At 42.2% G+C, this 12,447-nt stretch overlaps 1 protein-coding gene across 21 annotated transcripts in view; it reads left to right on the top strand.

The window, feature by feature from the left end:
* Positions 1–12,447, top strand: part of TENM4 (teneurin transmembrane protein 4) — a 645,160-nt gene that overhangs the window by 580,590 nt on the left and 52,123 nt on the right. For 17 of the 21 annotated variants that reach the window (XM_046902783.1, XM_040646792.2, XM_040647002.2 and 14 more), the window contains 2 exons: positions 2,275–2,295; positions 9,095–9,327. In XM_046902783.1, the coding sequence (XP_046758739.1) occupies positions 2,275–2,295; positions 9,095–9,327 (254 nt within the window). The remainder of the gene's footprint in view (positions 1–2,274; positions 2,296–9,094; positions 9,328–12,447) is intronic. The other 4 variants (XM_040646975.2, XM_040647034.2, XM_040647301.2 and 1 more) reach the window with 1 other exon arrangement.

Below are 12,447 nucleotides of genomic sequence, written 5' to 3' on the forward strand. Positions count from 1 at the left end.
ATTCATACTTAAGACAGGATGATCACCTAGGGAGTCACAAACCCGAGGATTTTCTGGTTGTTTTCAAGGGACAAACACATATTGGTTCCCTCTAGTCTCCAACTGAACAGCTGTTATAGGATGAAGATATAGATGGAACATCTTAGAGTAACTGAAGCGTTTCCTTTTACCTCAAAATAACAAAGGAAAACGATATATCAGGAGAGACTTTGGAGGCCTGTTAAAAAGCAACCACTAAAAATAATGAAGGGGAGAGAACATCACAGATTTATCACAAGTTCTGAGGAAATTAAATAGATTGCGACTGGAGCTGAGATTTCATATTGACTTCAGTAGTAACATTTTTCGTCTGTAACATTTCTATAACAATATATAGGACTTTAAAGCACCAGAGCCTGGTTCTGGACTCTTCATGAGACCAGAGTAGACTCACTCCAGGAATGTCACTGGAGTTAATCCAGTATTTTTGAATGAGGCTTCTCTACTTGGAGGACGTGACCTGAGAACGCAATATGAAGTTTGCATCATAGGACTGTTGGCACTCCTATTTAGCTCTTAAGATCTGGTCAGAAAGAGGATTTCCCAGAGAGCGAGAAACCATGTTATCCTCTGTTTTCACATCCTGTCTTCTGGGGACAAAAGTAAGGCCCTGTTTCTGCAAGGAGTGCCATGTGGAGGGCCCCATCACAGCTGACCAGAGCAGCAGGATCCCATGCAGCATTGCTTTGTATTACCATTTGCTCCACAAAGCTGCAGGTGAAAAATAGGATCTGCAGCAGTACTGGTTTCTATGATCCATTTAGTCCCTCGTTAACAAGCACACCACAGTATTAGGCCCACAAGACCTACCTGAAGGCTTGATTTGGCACATCGAGCTGTACACTGTGGTGTATGAGAACAAAATCCAGACAACTGTCACAAGGTGGGCACCTGCAGAATAGATGTCTTGCTCTGCCCACACAAAGATGACAAAATCAGGAGTTGTTGGATATGGAAGCCCACAGTGACATGTTAGAGAGGGCTGGAGTTCCTTCTGAGTAAATAAGCAAAGAGCTGGTGTATTCTATTCATTTATGTGATAGACAAATACAGAATATATCTCGTATTCATAAGGTGAGAAAGTGGGATAAATCTTCTGTACTGGTCCACAAGAAAGAATATAATATTCTTCTAGTGCCAGAAAGTTATTTTAATGACCAAAGGTGAGATTTCCAGAAGATCCTAAGTGATTTGGGGCCGAAATCCCATTGCAACTCATTGGGATTAATATCTCGTTCCCAGAAGTACAATTTGGAAAACCCAATCTCAGTTTCATTGTCAGTGGAAATACCAGACACGGTGGAGGTTTTACACAGTGTTTCCTGATTGGAAAAGAGAAAATTGGGAGCCTTGACAGAGTGGCCTTGCTGACTTTTGCGTAGAGCCACAAAGTTAAATTTACTCCAGATTTAAATCTGCTGGAACGATTGCTGCTTCATCTGTGCAAACACTTAGGTTACTGGATCTAATAAACGTTTCTTCACTCTGGTGTGCTATAAAGTACGTGGGTTCAGATGCAGGCTGACTAAAAGCTATGGAGGAAAGCCATTGCTTTTGCACTAAATAGAGTTTGCTTGTGCCTTCTCAAATCAGCGTCTCTGTAGAGATTAACACCCTAACTATTTGGATTTAGGCTGTTTTGTTGGGTTTTTTTTCTTTTTTTTTTCTTTTTCTTTTCTTTTTTTTTTTTTTAAGTGTAGTGTTCTGTTGTAGAGAGGAAAGCAAATTCATTGTGGGTCACAGATAACTGCAGCTGGGTATATAACCAGACCCATGAAAAATGTCCATCTTGGCATTAGTTCAGTCCTCTGGGCTGGAGTTCATGAGGTTGTGGCAGTGAACTGCCACCCACAATGGTGCAACTGGGAAGCTACCTTTGTAAATCACAAAATATTGCTTTGAGTGCTAGTGAAAAAAAGCTGTGCAAATATCTACATCCACATATATTTAGCTCTATGTGATAGAGTCTGCCTGGCCCTATCTTTTACAATAAGTGGATAACTCCAAGCAGGTGAGATCCCACTTCCTTTGTGATATGCAGTGATACATAAGTGAGCTCACTGACAAGTAATATCCAATATAAAATATATCAGTGTCATTCCAGCTAAGTCTTTATTTATTATTGCATTGTATGATACAGTTACTGTCAAGTTTTCAATCTGCTAATAATGCTTCGAATTGAGCCGCTAACGCCTCATTCTTTCTTCTATTCCCTGCTTTCCTGTCTTCTGTCAGAAATAAAGATTTCAGACATAGGTAAGCCAACCAGTGGAGAATTCTTATGCTGCTCCCTGTCTTGTTGCATGTTGTTACACAGTGAGCCACGAGTGCCATTTCCAGATGATTCAATAGGAAATGAAGCTGCTGTGATTAAAACTGGCGTAGGTGATCAGTCATCAGAATGGGGAGCCATTAATCATAGAGCAGAATCATGCAGACTTCGGCACGTTGCAGACAGAGGAAATATAGACACAAAAGGAGCGTCTATAGGAGGAGGGTGGAAGAAAAGCGGGTGGGAATTAACCAAGAAAGTAAAGAGAGGGAAGCTGCAGGACACAGATTGCTTGAAGAGCTTTGATGGAAAAATGATTCTGCTATGGTGGAATGTCTTTCTTTTGAGTTTTTGGGAGAGGACAGACAAAATGAAGGGTCAGATGTACCTCAGCATCACCCGCCTAAGGAATAAGGTTTTGTAAATGTTCATCAATTAGAGCTCTCCACAGAGGGTGTTCACATTTTGTGAAAGTGCAGGAGGCTTAGCTAGGAGGTAGTGCAACTCAGAACCTTAGCCAGGAAGTGCAATAAAAAAGGAAGTAACGACACGAAAACAACATGAAAGAGAGACTCCTCGGTTGTCTTTGTCACTAAGAATATTTGTCACTTGGGTTCACTGGAGTTGCAGTGAGTTTGATCCAATCAGTTTCATTCAGGAAGATGTCAGCCTCCTGTCACTGTTTGTGTTTGCAAGGACTTCTCTGGCTCTGACAAGTTTCCCATCCTTCTCCCCAGATGCTTTCTAAATTAGAAGGCTAGGCTGCAGAGTTGGGATGTTTTGGGTTTTGTTTTCTATTTGCAGTTGGGAACTTTTTTTTTTTTTTTTTTTTTTTTTTTTTTGCTACATGCTTTTTGTTTACTGTTTCTTTGGCTTTATAGAGGCTGTGCAAACCCAGAAATGTTCATTTTATCTGCATGCCTGGAAATGCAATGAAGTAGAAAGTGTTTTTTTGTCTTGTTGCCAAAACATTAATGAAAGACTGATTTTCTCCTCTATAATGAACTCGCCCAAAGCTTCTATTAGTTTGGCTGCAAGGCTGGTACCTAAGACCTTTGCACTGACCGTCTTCATCAGGCTGAGATCCAGCCCCCAGCTCCTCTTTCACATCATTCGAAGGCAATAGAAAAACTCATTTCTCTTTGAACAGCCAGGTTATATCCTTAATGACCTAGAAATACACAGCCACTAAAGTGCACCTGCTTTGACAGTGAAGGACAGCAGCTGAATGGCTGTTACAAGAAGTGTTGTTCTATATGAAGGCAATAACTGAGCCAAGATATATTGACTGGCCACAGATGCTGCAGATGCCACCAGAGCTTTATGAATTTGGCAGGGCTTCACTTTAGGCAATTCCTAGAAAATAAGCAATTAAATGAAAACAAGAGAAGATATTCCTACTTCAGAACAGTCCAAAGGTGACTGATAAGGGTGGAGGAGAGGAGGAGCTCTAGGTCAAATATTCCCATCTGAGGCTGCATTAAGAGAGTCATCCACGTGAGTTAGCAGCTGTTCCATGTCATTTTGCCCTAACAGTTCTTGTTAGGAAGCTTCTTCATTCCTGAGACACCGAAAATTGAACGGGTGTAGTCTTAGCTACAGCTGCACTGCTCTGAGCTCCATAAGGTTCTAAGCTTGACATCATTGGCAGGCAATAGTTGCAAAGAGAGAGATTCAGTTATGTGAATCTCAGTGGTTTGAAAAAGCTGCAGTCCATATGCAAAAATTCCTCATTTCAGAGAAAAAAGATTTCCTCCCAGTTATGTCACCTGCTGTGATCTTGCTCTCCGAAGGCTCCACAGCTACCATCTAAGAGGCTTAGCTCTACAGTGCAACATGGGTTGCTAAGATCTAACTCTGTTGTAACAGCCAAAAAGGCTGTGGGCCAACATGGAAATGTCAACCAACCCAAAAAGCATCACCAAATAGTGATCCCTCCCAATTTTACACCCATCTGTCATCTGACGATAGATGAACATGAACTTACTCCCACATGTCTGTGTTTATGGACCTGTCTTGTTGGGCGAATAGAAGCTAATGGCTTTTTCCAAGCCTGGCAATAATAATATGCTGTTTATTAGTGTTATCTTTTCTCTGCAGGAACATGGAGGGCAGTGAAGCATTTCTGTCGAGCAAATATGCAGAAAATGGCCACATGTAGATATATTCCTCCATTCTTCTTTCCATTCATACCTCAAAGAGACAATTGCCACAATTAGTTGCAAAAGGAATGTCTGAGAACACTGCCCTAGGATCAGATCAAAAGTCCTTTGCAGTTTGTGGGTTGGCTTATGGCATTGCTATGAAGTTTTATTCTCCAGTCTGTGACACTAGAAGAGCTTTGGGCATCACGCACCAACTGAAAACACTAAAAGGCCAAGTGTAAATTCAGCTCACTGCGCTGTGTGGCCTCCTTATGTGCTAATCTATTGAATGTCACCCAGGGAGAAAAAAAGTCCAATACCTCACACAGGCTGTAATAAAATCCTCTGTTTGTGAGCTGCAGGGTGCTGAGCATGGAGTCATGGAAACAGCCCCACGAAACAAAAATCCTTGACTTCAGGAATTCAGCTGTTCTTTAGTCACCAGCAAATGCATGTAGCCAGCAGGGCTCAGAGGGGAAGAGCGCAGCTAGCACAGAAAGTTTTACAGGGATGGTTTCATGTGTTGAAACAAAGAGATCAAACCCAGAGAAGCACCATAGTTCTATTCAGATTATCTGTTAGGGGTAACTACTGAACCCCAGTGGGAGCCACAGCCATACTGTTACTATTGATAGAAGTTGTCCTTTATAGGAGTTGATAGATGGCCTTACATTTGAAAAACTGAGACACAGTTCATCTTGTAGCATAATGGTTATAAATGTCAGATGAATCATACCTAAAAATTTGCCATTTCTCTCTACTGACATAAAGGCAGCCACTTCATATGTAAGCAGCTGCCTTGTAGACATGTGAAGCTCAGTTAGATGAATCCCTGCCTTTGAACAGAAGTCAATGAATGAGAAGATGCAGGCTGCTTATTATAGGTAACCTACTGAAATCAGGGACCATCTCCCTTTTCCCAACATTATTCCTTAGAGTCTGACATCCCGTGCTGGAGCAGGAGGTCCCCTCCTCAGGCTCATCCAAAACACGGGCTCTGTGCCCAAAGGAGTAATGACGGCCTGTGCATCTACCATAGCACTACAGAAACAATCTAGATGAGTGCAACGTGTCTGCCTATCCACCCAATGTTCTTATCTCTTTGAATCTTGTAAGCTATCTGAGAGCTCCCCAGAGAGTTTTGGCACTATCCTGTCCTAATAAGCAGAAGAAAAAACAAGTGGACAAGGCAGATGTATGGGAGAGCCTATATGTAGCCCCAGCCAACTGGGATCCCTGTGAACTTGTGAGATTTCCCCATGCAAATCAAGCATATAGGCAAGCCATATCATTTTCCTTTCACTTTGGAGTGCAAGACTTCTGCCTACAAGACTGTCCTAATTCCCAATGACTACATCATCGTGCTTGCTATTACCCACTAAGAGTCTGGATTTGGTAGGGATCAACCCACCCCATCCTTTCAACTTGGTTTTGTTGCTTCAAGGGAATTGAGCTATCAATAGAGTGCTCAAAGTTTCTTCCAAAAAAATGTTAATAGGAGGAGGAATGATCTGGATTGGAAATCAGCTTCTTCCCCTCAGCCCATTTCCTAGTGGTGGCACTCTCAATATGGGGGATAAATGCTCTTAAGACTACAAATACTGTAACTGATTGTCTTTTGAATAGTGGAAAATCTTGTCTTCTGTTTTGCTCCTTTATCTAACTGAGCAATGAGAGGGAATGAAAGGAAAAGACAGAAATCTTCTCTGCTTTGCCCCAGGCAGATTTATTTCAGTTATTGCTCAGTTCAGTCCACTTTGCCACTCAGATTTTCCTATTGATTGTGACTTTAAATAAAAAGCAAGGCCAGCAAATTCCCAGCTCCAGTGCTCATGAATTATCACAGATGAAACAAAGCAAGTTGGGAACTTTTACAGGTTTTTTGTTTTGATTTGTTGGTTGTTTTTTGTTGGTTTTTTTTTCACAGTATTTTTACATTATGTTTATTCAACATCTCTCATCCTTTGATGAGATTTGAAGGATCTCAAAGCGTTCAACAAAATCTCCAGTGTAGAACACTATACAATTCCTGAGAGGTCAGAACATGACTCCTTCCCTGTGGTGAAAACCGTTGGCCAAAACCAGTGGGGTGAATTCCAGCTTGTTCATTTTTAACAGTCTGTGTTTTAGCATCCCTGCTCCACAGCACTCCATTGAATAAGCCATCCAAGGGAGCCTTCCTACTCACAACAGCCCCATGCATGGAGCGCTGTGTAGGAGACCATGATGAGCCTAGCCTGTAAACATAAGTCTAGCTGATAAAAATGAATTAATGCTTCCTACTGCTCACACAGCTGAAAAGACAGTTTCACAGAATCACAAAACCACAAAATCACAGGAGTTGGAAGGGACCTCTGGAGATCTGCCATGGGCTGGTTGCCCCCCACCAACTCAGGCTGCCCAGGGTCCCGTGCAACCTGGCCTTGAACACCTGCAGGGATGGGGCACCCACAGCTCTCTGTGAAGCAGTGCCAGGGCCTCACCACCACCCTCTGAGTAAACATTTTTTTCCTAACATCCAACCTAAATTTCCCCTCTTTTAGTATAAAGCCATTCCCCCCTGTCCTATTATTAGGCCATGTAAGTTGAGAAGCTTGACCATGTGAAAGAGAAGTTGTTTAATTTCACCCATCTGCAGATTGCCTGCAGTGAGACTCAGTGAGAGCTATCTGTGCTCTCCAGGCAGAGATGATACAGATCTGCAAAGTGCCATTAAAAATCTCCTCCTCTTGTCCACCTCCTGTGCAAAATAAAGATTACAAACAACACAAAAGCTGACTGACGTTCAGCTGAGCTTTGTTGGGACAGTCGGTGAACAATGCAAGGTCCTGATCAAAAGAAATGATGGATTCCCATTGGGAACTTCCTCCACCAGGGCTGAAGCCACTTGCTTAGCGTGAGTGACATGCAGGTAAATGAAATAACACCCTACCAGCCTGCTGTCATTGGGAGGGAATACTGATGGAGACTCAACTGTCAGGCTGGAGCTGTCTTGAAGGTCAGACTATTTTATTTAGCAAGAATCAGTGTCATTTGTGGAAATGAAATCTGTTCAGACTTTAATAAGATAAATCACAGGGGATATTCTAGAATAAATCAGAAAGGTGTTTTTTTTCCCAAAGTACTAAGTAATTTGAATGAAGAATGCCTTCTTAAACCTGACAATAATTCAGTAATTTTTATGTGCCTGAAGAGGGGTTAATTTACCTAATGTAAAGGTTGAAGGAGAGAGGAAATTTCTTAATATGAGGGACAGAGTTAACTGTGATTGACACTCAGCTTTCTAACAAGCTTCTCCTGGAATGTTCCACAAGAGCACAACTGTGAACTATGGCCTATACATTTATTAGAAATTCTAGTTAGCTGATGAGTTTGGACATTTTTGAGTTGCTCTGGAGAAAAGGAGGGACATTTTTGCACTTCTTCCAATTACTGCTTGGCCTTTCTTAGAAAGATGGAGACCTGTTTTCAGGCTGCGGGTGCTGCAAGTTTCATCTGTTGGTTTCAGGCTTAGAACAGATGCAGCTCAGTACACACTGATAATACACATTTAAGAAAAGAAAGTCTTACCAAGCTATAGATAGAATTCTTCAAAAGTGATTTCTTAAAATTGTTTACATTGTGATTAAATTAATCTGGTTGTTGCTTCTAGCCAGTTCCATCAAATACTTTCCATAATGCAGATACTGGTTTATCATAGAATGGCTTGAGTTAGAAGGAACCTCAAAGCTCTTCTAGTTCCAACCCCAGTGCTGCAGGCAGGGTTGCCAACCACTAGATCAGGCACCAGATCAGGTTGTCCAGGGCCTCATCCAACCTGGCCTTGGATACCTCTAGAGACATTATCCATTTCTTCAGTCTTAAGTTGATTTAATGCTGTGGCCAAGGAGCTAAAAACATTATCCTTTTATCTGCTCACTCCATTTTCATAGCCACCCTTTCTTGTTTAATACAGATCTGATGTTCAGACTCCTCAGCCCTTCTTCTGGTTCATGTTGTTATTTAGGGCAAAGCATGACTCTCTAAGGGTCATTTGGTTTCTTCCTTCACTGAGGCCCAGCTGAATTTGGTGGTGGCAAGCTCCTTATCTCCACAAGGGCAGGGTAGGATTCTAGGGTCCTTGCTGAAGTCAGTGGGAAGAACACCAGCTAAGCCCCAGTGGGGTGATCTTCACAATTATATCTTCAAGTGCTTTGTATTTAGGTCTGCATTTGGGTTTTTGTCCTGGGTTCTTCCTTGGGAGGGCAGATACATTTATTTTTTTTGTTTTCTAGGTCTAGCATACTATATCTTCCCTTCACTGTCTGGCACTGCACGAACACCAGTTTCAGGGCTACGCTAAGTAAATTAAGCAATCCCAGGCACTGGAACTCAATCTGTAGTAGTTCCTGGCATGTGTTTGTCTTGGTCCAGCAAGCCGTTTCCTTTTCAATGTCAGAGAGCACTTCCAGGCACAGCAACTGATCACAGATTGAGCTCGTTAACACACCTGTACTAAGATTTTTGAATACAGCACTGCTTCCCTTTCCCAGTGTGTCCACCCTGTGCATTTTTATTCTCTAATGTGCTTATATTGATTTTTGACATAAGGAAGCAAGCCATCCCAAAAAAATAATAACATCATGCCCTTGTTTTTCAGCCACAGCCCAGCTCATAAGTATTACTTGACCACAGATCCAATCACCGGCTCCATCTACCTCTCTGACACCAACAGCCGCCGTATCTACAAAATCAAGTCAACCACCTCAGTGAAAGACATTGTGAAGAATTCAGAGGTCTTGGCTGGAACTGGAGATCAGTGCCTCCCATTCGATGATACCCGCTGCGGAGATGGAGGCAAAGGCACTGATGCTACCCTTACAAATCCCAGGGGTGAGACTACTTCTTCTCCACAGGCTTTCTATGGGATCTTTCTGAAAGTGGCTTGTTTTGTAATGCTGGAGAAAAGGCCCCAGGATTTTGCAGACGATCTCAAACCAGTCCTCAAACACATGCTAAGGGCTTGCCTTTGGAAATAAAAGCGTACGTTTTGCTCTCAGCCAGTCACTGTTGAGTGGCTGGGATTAGTGCCAAACCAGAGGCGTGTAGCAATGGGTAAATGTGCAAAGGGCAATAGAATAAAACCACCCATCAATTTTATGCTCACTACAGCTATCCCTCCTCCTTATCAAATAACAGTGTTTGGTCCTTACCAATTTGGCTAAGATTCACTTATGTTCAGTTCATTGAGGCTTTCTTGACATAAAAAATAAGCCCTATAAGCATAGCTATATATAAAATCCTAAAAAAAGATAAAGACAGCTCAGAGATACATAAAACTCGGGTTTATACATTGACATTAGGTATTGTGGCATCTATCTTAAATATTACATAGAGTGGGTGCTAATTTTTATGTAGGAACAGTGTAGTTGAGTACGACTTCACCTTCCTCGTGATTATCTTGCTTATATTTGATAAAAGTACAGTCAAATCAGAATAAAAGCATCACACAGCCTTCATGACTGTGAACTAAATTGTTCAAAACAGGTCTAGCCAAACATATGCAGTCCTATGCATAGCCAAGACTTCAGTCTGGCAATCTCAAGGTAACAAGCCTTGCATATGGAGGATGTCGTCCCTCCCAGCTGTCCGCAGCTCCTCTGAAAAAAAACACAGAGTGTAAAGATGGGGTGGAAGATGCTGCTGGTACACACAACTTCTGCGGTGTTTGTGAAGAGAGAAGGACCCCTGTGCTGGAATGCTTTTAGAAATGTGGCATTTTGGCCTGCCGTGCATCTTCTTGCCCAGGTATTAGGATTGAAGGGATTGAAGGGACTTACTTACAGGCTCTTGGCTTGTACATCAATGTGCTGCAGGTTTCTTTTTCCCTTGTTTCTGGGAGTGGTAGCTCCCTCCTTCTTTACCACATCTATTTCCAAGCAGCCTCTCAGCAAATCTCAGGGGTCCTTTAACAACTCATTTCGCAAAGAACAGGCAAGAGGAAGGCAGCTCAGCTGTTGTTTCTCTTCCTGGCTGGATTTCTTGGGAAGTTATTTTTCTTGACATAGAGGTGACATTATTGTTACTAAATCCAAAAAACCAAAGTGATTTAGTGACCTTTTGTATCATCTGTACTTGTGATATTTTTTGTTACATTTGGGCTAGCTATTTCCTGGCAGGATGCAGAAGAAATTGCCTTGGAAGATCTTCTCTGTGTCAAAGAGCACTGTAGGCCAAATTGCTCCCCTAGGAATATTCAAAGGGCCCAGAATGGATTTCAGGCACTCCGGACTCCCATGATGTGACTGTTATATTGAGATGAAGTATTGTCAGAGGCATAGAAAGGGAACTACCTGCAAGCAGGTTGTGAAGTAGAAATTGTCTCACTGAAATGAGTGAAAAGAAAATTAACTGACTTGGACACAGAGATTCAGACAGTCCGACAGATGAGTCATGAGATCAGGGAATCCAGAGATCTGTAATCCCGTTTTCTGCACCACTTTGATGTTCAACCAGTGCAAAAGAAACCAATCTTTGTTGGACCTTCATTCTCCCTTGTACAAGATAACAGGAATATTATTCATCTCCCTACATTGGTGGAGGTTGCAAGGTTTAGCTGAATTATGTTTCTGCATTCGCTGTGGGAAACAGAGCTGTGGAGTTCAAAGCTTTCAGTGCTGAAATCTTTCTTGTTGGCAATTCAGGCTCTCCGGAGGCCGTTCTTCCACCTCAATCACACAGCAGCAGAATGCATGCATTCGTTCCTCATAGCTCTGAAATTTCATGGAACAGAAGTAAATTGAGAGTGAAAGAGGAAATGACATGAAGCAAAATGACAACAAGAAAATAATAATTCAGAGAGCCCACACCTCCAGTGGAAAGTTTGCAAACACTGTTCTCTGATCTGGTTCTAGCCCAACTTTGCAATGCCTGCTGAGAGAAATAGCCTTGGCAGGTGTGACTCACTTCCCATTCACCTCAATAAATGATTAACAGTGAAAACTCACACTGACAATGTAATGTCAGCATTGTTTATACCTTCACTGCAGTGCATCCTAGCAGAAACACTGGCAAGTTCTCTTCCTTGGTGTGAAGGTATTGCATATTAGTTTGAAATATAAGTGACTTCTTGTACAAGTAACCAGTAGTCCTCAGGTTGCCCTCTGCTCCCCTGTCTTGGCAAGGGAAGTGAAAGACCAGAGTACCTCAGAAAATGATCCTGTAGCTATAGGAAGATCACCTGGCTAGGGCAGGAGTTGGAGAGTTCACCTCTTTAAGGATCACTGGTCTTCATGAGGTTTTTTAAGGCTAAAGTTAATTTTTAACTGAAGATAATTACTATGTATTTTACGGACATCTTGGCAGCTTGTTCAAAAGTAGTAAGGAAACAAGCTCTTGCCTTCAATTTCATGATTTTAATTAAGTAGCTTTTGATTAGCTGGTATTTGCTGCTTGCTGGAAAATACTGAAAGAATAGAATCCTGCCAGATGAAAAACTGTAATTCATAAAAACTGATGGATCAGTCATGGGGTATCAAAGTCATAGAACTGAATCACAGAACCGTTTGAGCTGGAAGGAAGCTTTAAAGGTCATCTAGTCCAACTCCCCAGCAATGAACAGGGGCACTCACAGCTCCATCAGGCGTTCAGAGCCCTTGTCCGGACACCTCAAATGTCCACAGGGATGGGGCATCCATCACCTCTCTGGGTCTTTGGGATCTACCTTTAACCTCTTGGACCAGTCAAGCGTCAGATCTAGGTAGGTCTTCTGGCTCTTCCCTTAGTGGAAACAAACTTTTTACAAAAAAGAATACTTCTCCATACCATGACTAAACAAGTTCTGGAAATTAATACCACAGGTAGATCAACAGGACAGGTCGATTGACAGATGAAATAGTGGTGGCACTTGTTTGGTCAGGGTATTTGTCATAGCTGATACTCCCAATCATTTGAATCAGTTGCCCAGCAAGGTTGTAGATGTTCCCTCCCTGGAAGCATTCAGCAGAGGGGTTG

This window comes from Gallus gallus, chromosome 1 (genome assembly GCF_016699485.2).
Source record: "Gallus gallus isolate bGalGal1 chromosome 1, bGalGal1.mat.broiler.GRCg7b, whole genome shotgun sequence".
NCBI classification, from domain to species: Eukaryota; Metazoa; Chordata; class Aves; order Galliformes; family Phasianidae; genus Gallus; species Gallus gallus.